The sequence below is a fragment of the Pseudochaenichthys georgianus genome, chromosome 16 (assembly GCF_902827115.2).
Source record: "Pseudochaenichthys georgianus chromosome 16, fPseGeo1.2, whole genome shotgun sequence".
NCBI lineage: Eukaryota > Metazoa > Chordata > Actinopteri > Perciformes > Channichthyidae > Pseudochaenichthys > Pseudochaenichthys georgianus.
In genome coordinates, this window is record NC_047518.2 from 20,904,759 (window position 1) to 20,926,273 (window position 21,515).

General features: G+C 39.7%; 1 protein-coding gene and 1 pseudogene across 3 annotated transcripts in view; both read left to right on the forward strand.

Annotated features, from left to right (window-relative positions):
- Nucleotides 1–8,701: 8,701 nt before the first annotated feature.
- LOC139435402 (uncharacterized) lies at nt 8,702–9,343 on the forward strand (annotated as a pseudogene).
- Nucleotides 9,344–10,981: 1,638 nt separating this feature from the next.
- Nucleotides 10,982–21,515, forward strand: part of LOC117461242 (lysophosphatidylcholine acyltransferase 1) — a 46,628-nt gene continuing 36,094 nt past the window's right edge. The window contains exon 1 of one of the 3 annotated variants that reach the window (XM_034103040.1): nt 10,982–11,423. In XM_034103040.1, coding sequence (XP_033958931.1) covers nt 11,301–11,423 — 123 coding nt within the window. In that variant the 5' untranslated portion in view covers nt 10,982–11,300. The remainder of the gene's footprint in view (nt 11,424–21,515) is intronic. The other 2 variants (XM_071205831.1, XM_071205832.1) reach the window with 2 other exon arrangements.

The window sequence follows — 21,515 nt, forward strand, 5'->3', positions numbered from 1 at the left end:
ATAACTATGTCTCTCTCTTTTTACTTACACTCTCTCTTTTTCTCCTTTACTCTCTTCCTTTCTCCCTCTCCTATCACCCTCTCGACTCCCCTCGCTTCTCTCGCCCTCTCTCTTTAGCAAGGCAAATAAATGCACAGGCCGTGTTGCTGTTCTTTTGTCTTTGCGTCCTTGTGTAATCTGTTAGGAGTGGACAACATGGAATCCCTTGTGTCACAGCCGGAGACTTGTAAGTCCTGGCCAGATACAAGGCAGAATGACACAGAATGAAAGCGGGATAAAAGGGGGGATTTAAGTAAGAGTTTGATAGGAGCGTGTAGGGCCATTGTTTTCTTTGCTGCAAGACCAATGTCAACCATTGTGCCGGGACAGTTTTAACACCATGTAAGAGCTACAAGACAGCTGGGTCTTAGATGTAGAGAAAGGATGTTTCTGCTTGATAATCTGTCTGCTGTTGAATGTCATTGTTTGCAGCCACATTGGGAAATTAAATTATCTCTTCAAAAGTACATGAATCCTTGAGACTCGAGACACTTGAGAAGTTTTGTAAGAATATTCATTTTTTCTCATAATTACAAGTTAAGCACGTGTCACCCCCCAGTCACCAGTGTCAAATGCACACTGACCTTCACGTCTTTACTTTCCTCCCCATTATGTCTCTGTTAAACTGCTGTCTGTTTTGAGTTTTGTCTCCTTGATTTATTTATTTTATGATGAACAAATGCAATAATTTTTTTTCTTGTCTATGCAAGGTACACATTATTTAAAATATTATTACAATGCTGGATATATAATTATATAGCACAAGAACATGTAGCCTTATGCAGTTTATACAGTTTAACAAATTCCTGCATTCAACACATTTTTACTGAATTCTTCTGTCCTCGTAAGTCAGATCTGATGGTTAGAAAATCACATATTTTTTAAACGAGGATACCAACATAAATCATGAAGACAGCTTCAAGAAAAATGTGTCAAATGTATGTGTTGAGAGGCCTTAGTTTATAAGTTGTCTCTCTGTTTTACACTATTTGGTTTCTGGTCACTTCTAGGAACCTGATGCTTTTCTGCTTTAAACACAAATCCAGAATAGCCAAAGTTTACAAATATTTTAACTTTTCAACTTTTTTTCATACCCATTAAATCTGTATTACATTCATAATATTCTCTGACACATCATCTTTTTTTATATTTTTTAAATGCATATGCATACTTGATCACATGTTAAGCACTACACATTGCATGGAAGATTATTAAATATCTTTAACTATATGATTGTGTTTGTGAACTATATGTTTTTCTTACAATACAGCACCATAATCACATCTGTAAGTCAAAGTTTAAACTTCAGTTCTAAGAAAATCCATATTTCCCACGGTTCTTTGAAGCCATCACATACTGCTCTGGGCTATGCATGTCCTTTATGCAATCTTTTTTTCCTTTAAATTCAAGAGACATGCTTTTGAAATTGTTAACAAAGTGCATTTGAAATCAATTGCAGCCACACAAAAAAGGACAGTTTATCATATGATTCTACAAAACGGACATTACCAACTGAATAACATGTCATATATTAGACTTTTATTTATTTGTTCACACTAAAAGAAAACATTTATCCAGCCACACCAGTAATTATTTGTTGCTTCCTAAATCCATTTATCTAAATTGATGTTCTGGAATACACATTATCACCTTCAAATCTGAGTCTATTTACAATATGCATAGACATGTATAAACAAGCATATGAAATAACTGTTGGTCCCCATAAGATCTACAAAAACAAAAGTATGTCCACTAATGTACAGTATTTGTATATTTGTGCACAAAAACATGTCAAATACAGTAAGGGGGCTTACTATAAACACACATTAATGTAGATGTTCTCCCACAGACAGACACAATGTTTGTGTTGTGGTCCTCCCAGTGGTCTTCCCAAGCGGTCAAAAGAACATCACTAGAGCTCCTCCACTTGCTCACAGCCAGTACTGCAACAAACACAATCCTCTCTAGGACAAATGCCACTCTGTAGTTGACAATACTTTATTAAGAAACAACTATTTACAAAAATAAAAAATGTTATGTTATAGTAAATTGTTCTAACTGTTCATTTGTATTAATCACAAGTAATACAAAGGTTAACTGACTCAAAATAGTAGATATAAATGTAAAATATAATATGTAAGATATTAATTTTTACTAACACCTGCACAAATTGAAACTGAAACAAAATCACAATTAGGTTAGCCGCACTTAGATAACATTACATTTTTTATTATAACCTCTCGTACAGATGACTTTCAGCGTTTTACCTTCATTTTTTACAGTGTACGGTAATCTTGTGACACCTATCTAGATAGGTACCATGAATGTATCTGTTGCCTATTTTGTATATGAATTATAGTATGTAGTTTACAATAAGATGATGCTTTGTTACCTTTACCTTAAGCATGTATGTAAAGGAAAAGCAACAAATAAATTATATAAAGAGTTCCCCTAACAACATTTTCTTCCAAGCTCATCTTTAAATAATGGATTATATCAACCAAATTTAACAAAACTCCACATTAAAGACTAGACAATATAAGCAATCATTTAACACTGATTAGCTCCATTGGGTTGATTTATGGTTGTTTAGTGTTAAGGGAGAAGGGCTTCTTCTTCTCATTCATTCACATTTTACACTCATATTTTCCCAAGCTTGCGGATTAGAACCAGCTACCCTACAATCATAATCTCTAACCTCTGGGTTGTCACCACCGCCATAGAGATTTGAACTAGATGCCCCGGAGAAGAAGAGGAAATGGCTAAGGGAAGGAGACAGGAAAGTCCAATCGGAAAAGAGAGCGTGAAATGAAAATCCCATTGCTTTGATACCTGTGTCATCACCATAGGTCAATTACACTAAATAGAACATGATGGGACAAGAGAGACAGAAAAAAGGACACATTTGTTGCAGTGTCGACAGATGTGGAGACACAGAAGGACATTTCCCCAGAACTAACAGAGAACAATTGACACAAAACATTTGACATCAGACTTTCACCGATCTGAGTCTGGAGTCATCCTGTCATGTCACTCACACTTCTTACAATCCTGCCTCACTTGTACTTATCAAAGGACAGTCATTTTGCTTTTCACTACATCATTTTAGAGAGAGAGATTGAATTACATTAGGAGACTGTTGTGGATATGTTTGCCTAACATGCAAAATTGCAGTTACATGTTGTCTTATCGTCTTACTCTAGTGACCTTCGCAATGGGCTGTGCCATGTCTTGCGTGGCAACTCTGCCGCCATTAGGGTATGAGTCTATGTGTTTTGGTTTGTCTAGATCTGCCACCAAAAACCAGTACAAAATATGCTTCCCATGAAATTTGATTCAGAATCCAGTTTAGTTGTATTGGAACATCATTTGAATGAAAAGGGATGCACATAACAGGGGAAGTGAATCACTGAGGTGATGGGTGTGCCTTTTAGTGAATATAATTTAAGCCAGTCATATACATAATGGATTGCGCCTACTAAATTATGAAACATAACACCTGCCACACTGTGATGTTGGCAGTGTTGTTTTATACATTAGAAACCAGAGTGATGCTGAAAGAGCTGATTCTTAACCAGTGTATCATCATGACAGTCATGGGGAAGTGAGCGAGCAGTGTGCTTGTCCCAAATATGTTAAGAAAATGAATGAGATAAAAATAAGTAACACGTAATCCGGGCCTGAGTCCTCTCTATTCCCCTCTACAGTCGAGCCTTGATTGTATGTGCGTCTCTTCTACACACAGACAGACACAGGTCACCAATGTCCTTGTGCACCTTATCACTGTTTTAGCACTGAAGCAGATCAGTGGTTTCTGTCAACTAACACTCGACCCTTGATGATAGCACAACAGGGCATGGGTATCTGTATTGTGTGTGTGTGTGTGTGTGTGTGTGTGTGTGTGTGTGTGTGTGTGTGTGTGTGTGTGTGTGTGTGTGTGTGTGTGTGTGTGTGTGTGTGTGTGTGTGTGTGTGTGTGTGTGTGTGTGTGTGTGTGTTCATGCAAGAGTTTATCTGTTTCCTCTTCCTGCTTTCTATCATCTACTCACATTCCAAGGCCATGACCTCCCCTTTCATTCCCAAACAGGCGTATGTCTCTATTTGTTGTCACTCCTTTGTTTTATTCAGTGCTTTAGTCTTTCTATGTTTCTTTTTAAAAGTGTATTTCAAGCTTGAGAACAGCACTGAAAGGGAAGCTTACACAGAGCAGATCAAAGCATGTTCAAAATGATCAGTCACTCAGTGCTCACACCAGCTTTCTCTCAAGGTCAAAGGCCATCTCTTGACTATCCCAGCAACATTTTTCACAAGTGTCAAATGTCACATTCACGTGTTCAGTATATCAGTCTCACCTTAGGAAAGGCAGACTCTTTTCCAGATGGGGAGTGATAATTTTCACCATCAAACGTTACCCTTCAGAAGAGGGCACTCAGCACCACTTACTGAATTCTTTACAGAGAAAAATCACACACAAACACACGCCTGTATAATCCTCTCTTTACAGGCCCCTCTCCCTGTGTCTCATGTCTTTGTTTTTGCCTGTGTAAAATTATAGTTGTACAGGTGTCCAGCCGGCAAAGCAATGCTGACAGACAGGCATGCAAGAGGACAGCCAAGCACTTGTGTTTGCCACAAAGATCTTTCTTGTCTTACAACTGGCTGTTCTGCCCAGCATGTGGCTTTGGTTTCAAAACCCCCGCTCTTCTAGCAAGAGCCCCCTTCATCTCCCCACAGAACACAGAGGACGATGGAAGGTGCTTTCCAAGATGAGCGACAAAGTGGCTTCCTCTTTCAAAGGGCCGTGGATGTACATGGCTCATGGATTCCTGCGTTAGCTGTGAGATAGCACGGCACCTGGAGAGGCCAGACAGGAAGAAAGGACAAGAGACCAGAGGAGAGAGATGAGGGAAAGAAAAAACAGAGAGAAGCCGCTTAGATTCGATGCCAGAGCAGGGACCGTCAGCTCTCTCCGATTTCAAATGTCCGTTGTGTGAAATTGTGGTTTCAAACACTAACAATCTGACTGCCTTCCCAACGCTGCACCCCCTCATCCTGCTCTCATCATCAGCATATCATGAAATGTGTAGATTAGCGCTTTCACAAAACATGCTGTAAAGAGATGCTAAAGAAATCACCTCAATGGAGTAAACCTACAATTTTATACATTTTGTTTAAGCTGTTCTCGTATCTTTGCGCCAAATGTAAAAAGGGAATATTCGTATGTTTATATCACACACAAAGACAAATGAGACGTCTTTGTTCCTGAAGCCTTGGACAGCGGTAAAAACAAAGGGCCTCTGGTGATTGACACATCCAGAGAGTCAGCTGCCAATCTTGTGCACAATCCATTTCCTCAAGCCAAAGTGTTCTCTTTGTGTGTTGAATATGTTTTGGAACATGACGGCCATTGATTGACATGGGCGCAGGGGCTGGTAAAACATTACTGTGGTGTGAAGCAAACAGCAGTCCGTCTGTCACACTGCCTCAGATGTTTGGCCGGAGGGGGTATAGCGGAAACAATACATGTATACAAATCTGGACGTCCTCTCGTCCCTTTCCCTTTGACACATTCACACTGCACCTCTATTTGCATTTTTGCTCTTAAATAATGGTTCAACTCTCAATCGTTTTTTTTGTCTTGTTTCACGCTTGGTCTTCAAATTTCCTTTATGGTCAATTGAGCTTTTGGCAAAGTGAAAGAAGCGGTTTCAGTTTGAGATCCTGGTTTAAAGGAACCATTCGCCCCACAACCAACAATAAATGTTGTTTTTCGTACCTGTAATGCTATTTTTCAATCCAGATTGTCTTCGAGTGAGTTGCCAAATGTTGGAGATACCTGCAGTAGAAATGTCTGCCTTGCCTTGTCTTAACAGCTGAAATGCAACTAATCATTACCGAGCATCTAACAATTATCCACTTTATTATGATTTTGGGGTGAATTGTCCCTTTAGAGACACATTGGCAATGATGATAGCAACCAAACATACTAGCCATCATTCACATACCTCTTGAAAAGTGAAAGCACTCCAAATTCTCCCCACTTTCCTAAAGCAGTTCAATTATGGCCCCTTTTATGATAATTACTGCATGTTGTTGACAAAACCAAAGAAATGCATTTGTAATTGTAATTGGGTTTTGCAGTACACCGTACATGTGGCTTTTGAGGTAATAGTATGGAAAACAATGATAGTGACATGTTTATACTTGTATCGGATATTGAAACTTCCTTTATTCCCTTTAAACAGTTGGAAGGCGTAGCAGTGACACCCAGCACGAGTCACCACCTTCACTTGCACCTTTCTCTTTCCAAATGAAAACAATAGAAAGAAATGTTGTATATATAAAATGACCTGATACTTGTGTATTTCCAAAATGTCATATGGATTGATTCAACACTGGCATTACAATTTTAATCAGCGGTGTAGAACCAGGTGTTAAAACGAATGCGGCAGCCCTCGAGGCCATAAGAAATTGGACAAGGCACCAGGAAATTGTGTCTCCTCCAGAAACAAGTGTTTTGTGATTGTTTACCCCATGTCTTTAAATTGCATTTCTTCCTTTTTAATTTAAGCACCTCAGCTATGGGATTGAGGGAGGGAAAGAGAGAGGGGAGGGGGTGTAGGACGAATGGGGGAAACCTTTTCCACTATTTATTTTCCCTTTTTCTATCCCTCCATCTTCTCAGTATTAACCCTGTCTGATGTGATTCCTGTCAAATGCAAATGTCACGACCTGATATGGTCAGCCCACAGGGCACTTTGACTACACGTTCCACACCCAAATTAAAATATGAAGTCGAATGGTGGGTGTGTGTTTGTGCCTGCAAGATGTGCATCCAGCATATTTGTGTACGTTCGAGTACCTGATCTTGAAAAACTTGCAATTACAAAAGTCGTAAGCTAAAACATGATTGCTGAGAGGACAAGGAGAAATCACGTGTGATAAATAAAGTGCAGTCTCTCCAACATACAGCGCTATTTTTCACACCCCATGCTTGAGTACCTATATGAACATGTAGTCCAATCAATAGGTTTGTGAAAGTAGGACTTTCGAAACTGCTGTGCGAGCACAATTCAGTTTATAAGCAGTATAAAGCACTGTGGTAAGGATGTGTGCCGCTTTTGGTTTTTCTTTGTCGTGAAAAGTTTTGCATCTGAAATTACCAGATTTATAATTGTGGCAATAAGAGCCCTACAATTTGTTACAAATAGAAAATAGCCAATCAAAATAGGACAGCAGGATTTTTGTCTTCGGTTTAACATTGGTCAGGTGCAGCTTTACTCGAGAATAAATCAGTTTTATCATATTGCATTGCATTATAATTTGATCCTGCCTAGACACAGAACATTGTGTTGTGGTATGGTTTTTCATTTACATTTTCTGTCCTCATTCCTTGTTCCAGTAAGACACTAACGCTTGCTTGTGAAACCTCCTTCACTGTCACAAGTTCAATCACAAGTGAAATGTACATTGTGTGAAAATGAGTCAACAAAACAGGATGTTGTGGTCGAAACTTAGTTTCATTTGAAGAATCCCATAGGGGTGAAAAAGAGTTCATCACCTTAATCTTTCCACCCGCTCAAAGAAAGGTAAATTGTTGCTGGTATTTGCTTTGAAAACGGTTTTCAATGTCATTTATTGAATTAACCTTATCTATTTTCTGGTGTCTACATTCTCTCTTGGCTCTGCTTGCTAAGTATATCCTGCATTACTGAACAAAAGGGAATGTTAACATTTGCACGCTACAATTATTGTGAAGTAGAACAAAGTATATTGCTTAGCCTTAGTGTATTGTATGGTCCACGACAGGTTTGTGGGTTTGTGTGTGTTTGCACCAATGATTGAGTGTGTGTGCTTTTTCATTTTTGAAATATAGAACCTCTGAATGTACTGTGAGGTTTTCACCACTAGAGGGAATCATATCATCAGTTATAATGAGGTGTCACATTCCAAAATATTACATCAGGGCTCTGGAGAGAAGAGAAGAGATGATAGCTTATTTCTACTAGGACTATTTCATTTATTTTATTAAAATGGTCTGGGTTTTATAGATCTGAAAAATTGATCCCATTTCAAATACAAATGTTTTGTGATTGTACTGAGACAAAAAATATCTAATGAATATACTTTGGACATACTTTTTGATCATACAATCTTAGGCTTTAAACTTGTACCATCAGTATACAATTTTAAGTTCCCCCACAATTATGACGTATAAACCACATATTAATATACATCATTCATAAATAAAATATGTCATATACAGTGCATCCGGAGGGTATTCATACCCCTTAACTTTTTTCACATTTTGTTATGTTACAGCCTTATTTAAAAATGGATTCAATTAATTGTGTTTTTCAATATTCCACACATAATACCCCATAATGACAAAGTGAAAACGTTTTTAAAGAATTTTTTGCATACGTGTTAAAAATAATCAAATGAAATATCACATTTACATAAGTATTCACACCCTTTGCTATGACACTGAAAATTGAGCTCAAGTGCATCCCATTTCCACTGATCATCCTTGAAATGTTTCTATAACTTGACTGGAGTCCACCTGTGGTAAATTAAATAGATTTGACATGACTTGGAAAGGAACACACCTGTCTATATGAGGTTCCACAGTTGACAGTGCACATCAGAGCACAAACCAAATCATGAGGTCCAAGGAATTGTCTGTAGACCTCAGAGACAGGATTGTATCAAGGCACAGATCTGGGGAAGGGTACAGAAAAATGTCTGCAGCATTGAACGTCCCAACGAGAACAGTGGTCTCCATTATTTGCAAATGGAAGATGTTTGAAACCACCACAGCTCTTCCTAGAGCTAGCTGCCCAAACCAAACTGAGCATCGGGGAAAAAAGGCCTTGGTCAGAGAGGTGACCAAGAACCCGATGGTCCCTCTGACAGAGCTCTAGTGTTCCTCTGTGGAGATGGGAGAACCTTCCAGAAGGACAACCATCTCTGCAGCACTCCACCAATCAGGTCTTTATGGTAGAGTGGCCAGAAGGAAGCCACACCTCAGTAAAAGGCACATGAAAACCCACATGGAGCACCTAGAGGACTCTCAGACCATGAGAAAAACAAATTGTCTGGTCTGATGAAACCAAAATTGATCTCTTTGGCCTGAATGCCAAGCATCATATCTGGAGGAAACCAAACCTGGCCAATACCATCCCTACAGTGAAGCATGGTGGTGGCAGCATCATGCTGTGGGGATGCTTTTCAGCGGCAGGAACTTGGAGACTAGTCAGGATCAAGGGAAAGATGAATACAGCAATATACACAGAGATCCTTGATGAAAACCTGCTCCAGAGCGCTCTCGACCTCAGACTGGGGCGAAGGTTCACCTTTCAACAGGACAATGACCCTAAGCACACAGCTACGATAACAAAGGAGTGGTTTCAGGACAAGTCTGTGAATGTCCTAGAGTGGCCCAGCCAGAGCCCAGACTTGAACCCCGATTGAACATATCTGGAGAGATCTGAAAATGGCCGTGCACCGACGCTCCCCATCCAAGCTGATGGAGCTTGAGATGATCTGCAAAGAAGAATGGGAGAAACTGCCCAAAGATAGGTGTGCCAAGCTTGTAGCATCATACTCAAGAAGACTTGAGGCTGTAATTGCTGCCAAAGGTGCTTCAACAACGTAGTGAGTAAAGGGTGTGAATACTTATTTTTATGTAATATGTGAGTTTTTTATTTTTTATTCATTTGCAAAAATTATTTTAAAACTTGTTTCAATTTTTCATTATGGGGTATTGTGTCTAGAATTTCGAGAAAACAAATGAATTTAATCAATTATGAAATATGGCTGTAACATAACAAAATGTGGAAAAAGTGAAGGGTTGTCGTGAGTCATTTCAGAGACAATGACTGCACTCAGAGCATAATACCGGCTCACAGTTACAAATGTGTAGCCATCTGTGTATACATCCACAAGCACACACACTCTAGCTCAAACACCAACACACACACAAAGGCAAGCATGCACGGCAGAAATAGCTCTTATGGACCACTACTTTGCATTTTATGTTAACCAGCCGTCCAATAATACACACCGACTTGTAAAGACTCCCACTCTTCTTCTGTATGAAGAGCTGGATGCCACTAATAGGTTTAACCTTTCCTTTTGTTCCAAGCAAAGCAGGCGGTACTGCCTCTTCAGCCTAAGCCACCAGAGTGCAAGTAGATAGACCTAATAGACAAGCAGCCACACACTGCCTATTAACTGTTTTGTTGTTATTTATAGATACGGATTGACACACTGGGAGTATATAGCCTTCAGGGGGAGCTAAGGCCAACCAAACAAACCACAATGGCAGCAATGATTAGTTCCTCTTTTAAATTTCCTAAAAAGTAATTAGGTGAATGGCAGTCTGTCAGTTTGATGTTATATTTCAGAAATAGCTGCAGGGTTGCAGTAAGCAACATGTGATGCATTGCAGCAACATCCAATATATTGTTCCAGTAATCTGCATAACAGAATCCATTGCAATAGAGAACACAATTGATATACTTTACCTTTTGAGAGTTGGTGCAAGGCTTGACAGTAACCAGATGAAACACAGGATGCATTTATTTTATTTTATTTTTATCTCAGGTTAAACACCTGTTATGTTTCCTACATCATTTTACTCTTTGTATGTCATTTTACTATTGCTGTCTTTGAGCAGCTGTGACAACCTTATTTTCTGTCTATGACATTAGATTTATGTTGCCTACTCCTACATTATGGCTATTTTATTGACCAAGTGTGCATACTTTAATAGTTGATTATATGTTTTCCATTCCCTCTCCAAAAGTAGAACAGTATTATAAATCGATGCTTCAATATTTAAACTACATTGGACAGTTGTGAAGGGAGCATCCCAGGCAACGTGATATAGATGCGAAGGATGTGTGGCGCATGCGCCTTGTGAGAAGAGCAGAGTCGTTGCTCAGTTAGCACCCAGGAATAGCAGACTGTTTGGGGAACACCGTGTGGAGGAAGGCGTCCTGCACACTGTAGGCAGAAATATATCAGCGACTTCAAATATCCCCAGCTAATCCTTTAGCTAACCATTATCCCTCCATGCTGTCCGAGAAACGGAGATAACGATAATAACATTGCACTGCCACCTGAATTATCCAATACTGATAAGGTAAACTGCGTTTTGCGTTAGGGGTCCAACGTTACGTTTTAGGCATAACCTGTTTCATGTTCGGAATGTTAAAAATATAGCTGTAACCCCGACCAACGTGACTTCTTGCAAGAATGAGGTTACCGAGTAAGAGACGATGTGCGATAGAAGAAGATGGAAAGAAGATGGACCAAGCTCCTCCGTTCAGAAACCCTTTTGTGCACGTCTTGAAATTCTCCCCTCTGGAAAAGGCAAAGGTACAATTATGTTTGCACGGAAATGCTTTTCTCTAGTCCTTGTATGTTAACATGTGGCTTTGGTAGTTTGTAGAACACAGTGGAGAGGCTGTCACCATCATTTAACTTGGTTTGTCCTGATTGCATGTACTCAGCTGAGCTAGTGTTCGCTAGCCAGCTAACAGTAGCCACATACATGTTGCTTTCACTCTCATCTCCTGTCTTGTTTGTTTGCTGCTTTGCTTTGATGTTGCCGAAAAGGGATGGGAGTCTTATTTTTTTATTTTACGTTTAGCTGCAGCAGCTGCTTATATTTCACATAAGTATTTATACACCATGAAGATCAACACAGTCTCCATCCAGGAATGTGAACCCATTGGAATGAAATACAGAATTTGAGTATGGCCGCCTGTGGAGAATGGGCCTAGCTTGTTGCTCTTTAACTGTTATCATGTGCATCATATACGAACATGCTGTGTTGTAGCTTCAACCTTTTTTATGTGCCATTTATTGTAAACACGGGGACGTTGTGTTGTTTCCATTGCATCTTTTCATGCTTTAATGGTTATCACTGTGCGTCCCACTTAACCACCAAAGAACAAGTGTGCATGTCGAGAATGGGATAAAAAAAATGACAGTCATTCATGTCCCCCTCATCTATGACTTGTACATTCCCTAGTAAAAGTTCACACGTTTTGTCATTAGTGATATGATCGCCATTTTGCAGCATAGAGCAGATATTCAGCCCAGTCATCGGTGTTGATAATCAGATTTTAAGCATTCTGCAAAAGGTGATAAGGTGCAGGATACTACAAACTTCCAGACACTGATTTCAATATGTTTAAGCTCAATTGCTATCCAAGTGTTTAATTGGAATGCAGCGTGGAGAGATATAACAACACAGCGATTTAAATAAAAAGGCTACTTTATCTAATGGAAATGTCCAACTTGAAAGTTACAATTGTGTCTTTCGTGACCACATTGCAACATTTCCCCTTATGTACAGAATAGATTAAATGTGTGTTTGTGTTGTCTATCCACAAGCCATGGTTTAGCATTGACAGGTGCCGTGCATTGAGTAATAGAACCTGGTTAAATGAGACATAGATTTGTACAGCAATAGAGCTACAGACCATGGCCATATGTTGTTTCCATGGGCCTAATAAGCTCTGTCCCTGTTAATCAATATATATATATATAGTTCTTCTTATCATGTATCATGTATGTGGAACACCTACTTTAGGGAAAAGGAAACCAAAAAGTCAGATGTATTCTTAGATATGACTTGGTCCACTTGTATCACCTATAGATCTTAAATAAATAAACAAAAGTATGAAATTAGATCTCCAAAATCAGATTTCCTTCTCTTTGTAGAGCTTCCAATAAAAAAAAAAGCAGCTTTTCAAATTGGCAGTTGTATTGATGTCCCTCAGTGTGTGTCTTGTATTTGTTGTAAGTACAACAACAGAAAAGCACAGTCATTTATTATATATCACCAACCAAAATTCTTATCACATAGATCAGGCAAGTATTGTAACACATCTGTGAGGTATTTTCAATAGAAAGGTCAAGTCCAATGGGAGAGCTTGAGTTTTATGAATGGCAGTACTGGAATAGAAGGCATAACTGAGAATCGTGTTACGGGTAAGAATAGTCACCTGGGGAGGCTCACACACATTAATTTCCTTCTGGCTGTTTTGACAGAGACTGGAAGGAAAAAGGTAGAATGTCAGGTTGATCAAAAACAAATAAATAAGCAGGCTTTCATCTGTAAGACTTGTATAAGAAAATCAAGGAAGTTATAAACAGAGCAATACAGCAAAAAAGCTTTCCTGCAATACGCATGTATGTTGTAACTTTACTTCAAAGACTCAAACACTAAGTGCAGAAGCAAAGCAGGTCATGAGTGATAATGAGTTTCCTAGTTCGTCTGAGAACTTATATTTGAACACGTTGTGCTGGTCTTGCTTTCACATCCGCAGCAACATGAGGAAGAAAAAATGTGAACCAAAACTAGGGCTGCAACAAACGACTAATTTGATAATCGATTAACCTATCGATTAATTAAACGATTCATCGACTATTCGGACTATTTCTCAAACGCTCTTATTTAGCCATCAACTTTTAGATGTAGCTTGAGGTTGTTTTAGGCATGTGGAAACTAACAATGAAGACAATAAAGATGAATACTTCATTCAAAAATACATATATTATTAAACTAACTAAACAAATTGTGAACAAAATTAACATTGCTTTTTATTTAAATTAAATAAATAATATTTCACATTAAAAGAAACGACAATGTTTTAACAAATGGTATTAAATAATGTGATAACAGAACTGTAAACAGAATAGCTGAAACTTTTACTGAATAAATAACTCAGTTACCTCTAATCATTAACCCATGTTTGTATAATTGTGTTAACTCAGTGTGTTGCTGACGTGGAAAAGTTACTCGTGGATGGGGCTACAGAGCTACTAGAAAGACAGTGGAACCCGGTGCATTCCTCCGTCTGAATGTGGTGCACTTTTGCTAAATGTTTAGACAAATTGCTCGTGTTACCGCCCTTACATGCTAAACACTCTTGGCAACGAGCATTGTCCACCTCAAGACGGGTAACATTTAACCACACCAGGGTTTCCGTTAGCCGGTAATTACCGGTTTTTAGCTGGTAAAATTTTATAAAAACCGGTAAATTCAAAACTAATAATTAGGGATGCTCCGATCGATCAGCCGCCGATCATTATCGGCCGATATTCACTCTTAATAGTTTGATCTGTGCTCTCTATAAAGGCCGATCAGGAGAGCTGGATCTGATCGATATGGACATAAACGCGAGTGAAGTGTAACCGGACCCGAGAGAGATTATGCTGCTGCATAATCACCTGAAGCCCCGCCCACTGTTTAGCACGCTGCTTGAGAAACTGACGGGCTGTCAGGAGAGAGAGAGAGGGAGAGGGGAAAAGAGAGGATCCGTTTCTCCCGTGTTATTATTCAAAGTTAATGTAAACTTTTGAATAATGTACTTCATCTACTACAATTAGTTTGTTTGAATGTAATAATGATGTTGTTTGTTGTTTGTGGAATCATTTATTGAAAAATGAATCTGAATTTTTCCATCTGTTACGATTATAAACTGAAGCAATATAAAAATGACTCCCATTAACTGAGTTTTAAACATCAGCATATCCGGTCATAGTCTGTTAATTACCTGCTAACGGAAACTATGCTACACAATTATTATTATCATTATTGAAACATGACTGGTACGTTTCAAATTTGTCCGGTAAAATAAATTCTGTCCGGACATTTGATCGGCGAGAAAAAATCCTAGCGGAAACCCTGAACCACACCTTGGGAGCGCTTCTCTCCGCCATCCCTGTCGTGTGTTGCTGCATGTAGCAGCCGCGTGTGTGTAAACTGCCCCGCCCCCTCGCACACAGACGGGGGAGAGAGATCGCTTCTGGATTGGAAAGATCAAAAATACATCATAGCATTTGTTTGTCTTTTTGCATATTAGAAACAAGTTGGCGACACTAAGACTGCGATATAATGTTTATGTAGCAATAACACATATGACATATCTTTTTTAAATGTCTCCAGTACCGATAAAAAGACCGGCGATAACGTTGGAGCTTAACGGCGCGTAAAACACACGTGATGACGTCACCAACGAATCGACGACTGAATTAGTTGGCAACTAATTTGGTCATCGATTTTAATCGATTAAGTCGATTAGTTGTTGCACCCCTAACCAAAACACTGAAAACCAGAACAAATAGTGATAGTTCTGTCTGGTTGACGAGCCAACAGTGTTAACATTGAGGTAAATGTGTTACCTGTTTGTGATTTGTTGTGCATGGCTGGAAGCCAATAGCGAACCAGGTTAAAGTTCAATGACGGGTATAAATAAAGCCACGCCTCCAATGGGAGTGTTCGTTGAATGAAATGCCACTGTCTCGGATGCTTTGTTATTCCTCTGCTTATTTGGATGCTAAACAGCAATGCACGTAAAGCTTACTCTGTTAACAAGTTATGGGCCCAGAGACACCCAAATAAGTATTTCCGGTGTTTGTCCACCGATGAAAAGTCACAACGTAACACGTGTAGTGGATTAGTAAGCTAAGCTAACGCCATGACCAGGTTGGGCGCAGGTTCCAGTAGCCGCTGGTCTCGGCTAGTGTTTGACGGGGCTGAAAAGAACTATGAACTGTGGGAGACGAAATTCTTGGGCCATCTTCGCTTACAGGAACTGAGGAATACTATTTTAAGGAGGCCTACGGACATAATTGAGGAAGATGAAGAGGCGGACAATGAAGGGAAAAATTAAGAGGCTTATGCAGAGTTTATCCAATTTCTGGATGACAAAAGTTTGTCCCTTGTAATGAGGGAGGCGGCGGATAATGGTCGGTAGGCAATGAAGATTTTATGAGACTATTATGCTGGCATAGGTAAGCCACGTATTATCAGTAGTGCTGGGGGGAAACGATTATTTCGAAAACGATTATTTCGAAAACGATTAATCGGGCGATTATTTGATCGATTAGTCGACTAATCTAACGATTATTTTTCTGTTGTTCAATTCATAAAAAACGTAATGTAAAAAAAACGTAATGTAAACATTTTTTTATTCACAATACTGTGTCTCAGGGGATCTTAATATTTAAAAAACTATTAATGTGTTATACCAGATTAACGGCAATAATCTCAGCTAACTGCCGATACAAACCATGTTTACCAAAACAAAACACAAGTCTCATAAGAAGCATCTAAATGACCCATGAGCGAAAAATGCTAACGGACATTGGCACAGAACTCAAGATAAAAGTACCCTTATTACTCATCGTAGCTGCACATACAAGATATCCGATTAAAGCTGAGACTCCACAGATTATGTAGGTATATAGTATCATCACTGAGTGATCCGGACTCGCGACAGGGGAAGCAAATACAGTCATCACAACACATACCTTTACAGAGCTTCTAGGGAGATCGTCTCACCACCGTAGCTGTCAATCTGATCAAAAGACGTGTTCAATGGCATTAAAATGAGAAAAAATGCGGCTGAATCGGTTAATCCATAGGTTTTTAACGTCTATGTATAAAAAAATGATTGAATTTATAATCCATAATTCCATTTTTATGTAAAAATCGGAGAGCAAATGCTAGCTGCTAATGGTAGCCACCACAGCTAGCTGCCGCTTTAAATGTTCCAACATAGCCGTTGTGCTTGTGTGATATGCCAACTCCATTTGGCAAAGACTGCAAATGACAATATCTTTGCGTTTTGGACTAACTTTAAAATATTCCCATGCTTTTGAAGACCTAGGGCGAGATGTTTTCGTTTGAGGGCTTCGTGCGCAATCCTGTGAGGAGGTGGTAGCCGTTTCAGTCTCCATTGTGTTTGAAGTGCGATTGCGAACTGCTTGTTGCTTTGTTTACACACCCACGTGTGTGTAGCGACGCGTCGACGCGGAAATATGTCGTCGTCGACGCGTCGCTCCAGCACTAATTATCAGCCTATATACTGAACTGACTGTGTCTAGTCAGAGATCTGTCTCCCAATGAGATCTCCTTAAAGAAAGCCTTCGCACTTTTCCAGTCGATGGAGTCCATGTTGGAGGGAGACGCTGGAAAAGTACTCTTTGATACCCATAAAGTAAACGAGCAGTTGTTGAACGGGACGATGAGCGACGAGGAAAACTGGGACGATGAGCGACGAGGAAAAGTTGAACGGGACGATGCGCGACGAGGAAAAGTTCAACGGGGGCGATGCGCGACGAGGAAAAGTTCAACGGGACGATGAGCGACGAGGAAAAGTTCAACGGGACGCTGAGCGACGAGGAAAAGTTCAACGGGACGGTGAGCGACGAGGAAAAGTTGAACGGGACGGTGAGCGACGAGAAAAAGTTGAACGGGACGGTGAGCGACGAGAAAAAGTTGAACGGGACAGTGAGCGACGAGAAAAAGTGGAACGGGACGATGAGCGACGAGGAAAAGTGGAACGGGACGATGAGCGACGAGGAAAAGTTGAACGGGACGATGAGCTACGAGGAAAAGTTCAACAGGACGATGAGCGACGAGCAAAAGTTGAACGGGACGCTGAGCGACGAGGACAAGTTGAACGGGACGCTGAGCGACGAGGAAAAGTTGAACGGGGCGGTGAGCGCCGAGAAAAAGTTGAACGGGACGGTGAGCGACGAGAAAAAGTTGAACGGGGACGGTGAGCGACCAGGAAAAGTTGAACGGGACGGTGAGCGACGAGAAAAAGTTGAACGGGACGGTGAGCGACGAGGAAAAGTTTGAGTCAGTGTGCTATGCCTATAAGCAAGACAAAAACAAACTGGACTCAATGTGTGAAAAGGGAATTTGTCGGATATGACAAAAATAGTCCTGCCTACATGGTCTATTTCCCTCACAGTGGAAAAGTGCAAAGATCTAGACTTGTGAAGTTTGTGACCAAGACCAATGCAGAAAGAGAAACACAAACAGAAACCGTCTCTGATGATGACTTTGAGGTACAGAACAAATCTGGCTAAATCAAGTGCGATACTAACGTTAGTCCAGTATCTATACCTGTGGTAACAGAGACAGAAGACAACAACAGTGAGCTTAGGCGTTATCCTTCAAGAGTGAGGAAGAAGCCAGTTTACTTATGTGACAGTGTATGTGGTAAGGAAAGTGAGAATCAGCTACTGACAAATATTGACTATTGTTACAGATTAATGTGCAATATCCCTTTTAACATTTAGGGAAGCTGTAACTTCATCGGAGTCAAAACAATGGGTTATTGCAATGGATGAGGAAATGCAATCACTAAAAGAAAATGACACATTTATCCTGACCAATTTACCTCAAAGTGAGAAAGCAGTGGGGGGTAAATGGGTGTATGATATCAAAACCAATATTGATGGGTCTGAAAGATACAAGGCACGATATGTAGCCAAGGGATAGAGTCAGAAGAGGGGTGAAAGCTATGATGAGACATTTTCACCTACCGCTAACCTCACCAGTATCAGAGTGTTAATGCAAAAAGCAGCACAGGAAAATCTGATTTGACACCAAATGGATGTTAAAAGTTTAAAACTGCTTACCTACATGCACCAATAGACTGTGAGATATACATGGAACAGCCAGAAGGTTTTGAGGTAAAATCCAGTAAAGGTGAAAAGTTGGTGTGCAATCTAGAAAAGTCACTATATGGGCTTAAACAGCAGAAATTGGAACAAAATGCTGCATGAGTATCTGAGTAAAATGAGTTCCTACAGAACCCTGCTGACCATTGTGTTTACACAAAAGAAACAGCAAACTGGAAAGTGATAATGATAATATGAGTTGATGACATAATCATTGCAGCTAGTGATAACAATGCATTGAAAGTTGTTAAAGAGATGCTCACAGCTACATTCAGGATGAAAGACTTGGGGAAACTAAACCATTTCCTTGGCATTGATTTTGATCAAACTGATTAATGTGTAAAGATGTCACAGAAGAAATATGTGAACAAAATACTTGAAAGGTTTAACATGAAGGATTGTAAACCAAGAGCGACACCTTGTGAGCAAAAACTGAACTACTTAGATGATGCTGTACCAATGAAGGCTGTTAGAATGTACAGAGAGGCAGCAGGTAGCCTGATCTACCTGGCTGTGTGCACGAGGCCTGATTTGAGTTTTGTTGTCAGTAAACTGTCCCAGTATATTTCTGAGCCGACAGAAGAGCAATGGACTACTGTAAATCATGTACTGAGATATTTGAAAGGTACAATCGATAGGGAACTGTGTTACCGGAAATGTAAGAGTGAAAAACTGGGCTTACAAGCATACAGCGATGCAGATTGGGCTGCTGATCTAACCGACAGACGTAGTCTGTCAGGTTATTGTGTTAGCCTTAATGAGAGCGGGCCAGTGGTTTCCTGGAAAACCAAAAAGCAGCCAACTGTTGCTTTATCAACTTGTGAGGCCAAATATGGCTTTAGCAGCTATGCAGGAGTGTATGTACTTTAATACAACTACGAGAGGGCATTGACAAATGTGAAATGATACACTACCTAAGATTTAAGAAGACAACCAGGTTAGCGTTGGCAAAGAATCCTGTTAACAGACAGAGATGCAAGCATATTGACATTAAGTATCATTTTCTGAGGTCAACTGTGGAAGGGGGAAAAACAAATACGTAATAACAACGTAACAGACGGAACCATTTTATTTGTTTGAAGAGAAAATAGGGATTGTTTAATTGAATGAGCCTCTTGTCTATTTCAAAGTTACGGTGCAGACTGTCACCGAATTGCTTGAGATGACTCAGGATTGTTGACTTGTACTAGGCCTGTCACGATAATAAATGTTGTTGGACGATAAGTTTTACCACAAATTATTGTGAGAAACGATAATATTGTCGGCACCGTTGTAAGACCATTTTAGACCACTGACATAATGATAATATATAATAATAATTCATGTACATCCTTTCAAACATAACTTTTTTTATTGAACATTCAACATTGCAAAACGAAATTTGAAATAATATTGTAATTTATATAATAAATAAACAAATAAATTATAAAAAAATAATTAAATCACACGCAACCAAAACAATAAATTAAATAGACTGGAAACAGATCTCTCTCTCTCTCTCTCTCTCTCTCTCTCTCTCTCTCTCTCTCTCTCTCTCTCTCTCTCTCTCTCTCTCTCTCTCTCTCTCTCTCTCTCTCTCTCTCTCTCTCTCTCTCTCGTCAGATTAGACTTTACTCGTGTTTATGTCCATATCGATCAGATCTAGCTAGTTCTAGCTAATGATAGGACTACCTGCTTATCAAAAGACACCTAAACAATAAGCGTCGCTATGCAACCGGGTGAGGCCGCAAAGTATAGCGCAGCATTATGCATTTGTTTACATGCCGACCGGAACCCAGAGGCATTACCAACAGATCAACGCACAATCAACCCATACAGGACATCTCTTTCTCCACATTAAGTGTTAGACATTAGAATGGACTCTTGTCTGTCACATACTCTTTTGTCTGTCACATAAGTGGGCAAGTTGCGCAAATGATGCGGTATTGCGCTAAGCAGAAATTATTTTTACCGGACACTTTGACCGGAGAGATTTAGATTTGCCGGTCTTCAGCATATTTTACCGGTCATAGTCCGGTAATTACCGGCTAACGGGAACTCTGATATATATATATTTATTACATGGCTTAGTTGAATACTCGATTCTGATTGGTCAATTCAGAACACGTGACACGTTGTTAATACCGAACAGACAGACCGCTGTCAAGGACTTATTGACCGTTGTTAAGGACGCTCACAACTTCAGAAAGAAGTCCGGTCGATTTAACTGTATACAGTTGGGCTGAAAAGCAAACTGCATGCAGTTTGCTTTTCGAACTGGGACAAGAAAAACAGCGCAGAAGTAACGGGGCAGAAACCCTCCTTTTTACGCAGCGGTCAAGACATAGACATCAAACGGCGACACATATTCAGTTGCCAGTTACTTTGTCATTAGGGCAGGGATATCTAGATACTTTCCAAGGTTTGACATAATGAATTGTGCTACTTTTAAAGCAAGGAGCGATGTTTTCAAATCTGTAATCAAAAAGCTCCTCAAAAACGCAAGCAGTTCCTACCGTTGGCTTTTCAAACTGACAAGACAAGAGACGCTCTAACTGTTTTTCAAATGTAACAGTTTGAAAAGCAAGCAAACTGTCTGATTGTCTTTAGTTTTCCGCTGTCGTGTGATCGCAACATGGAGGATTTTAACATTCATTTTAATATATTTGGAGAGCACAGTAATTTGGAGGATAGTTGTAATCAAAAAGCTCCTCAAAAACGCTATCGAAGCAGTTCCTGCCGTTGCTACGTTAGTTCAAACGGTAACAACGGACTATTTTTCTTAGCGGATGCATGTCAATTTAAATCAATACATACAACTATTTTTTAAATCAATAAAATCATTTTCTAAATCCATAAAAGCATTTCAATTAATATTGGGAGTCATAAGGTCATAAGGTTACTTTGTTGAGAATGTGGCCATGTAATAAGTGGGATAATGTGCAGCGACTTGGTCATTATGGGGAAAAGAACACCTTCATGCCGATCTAGATCCCT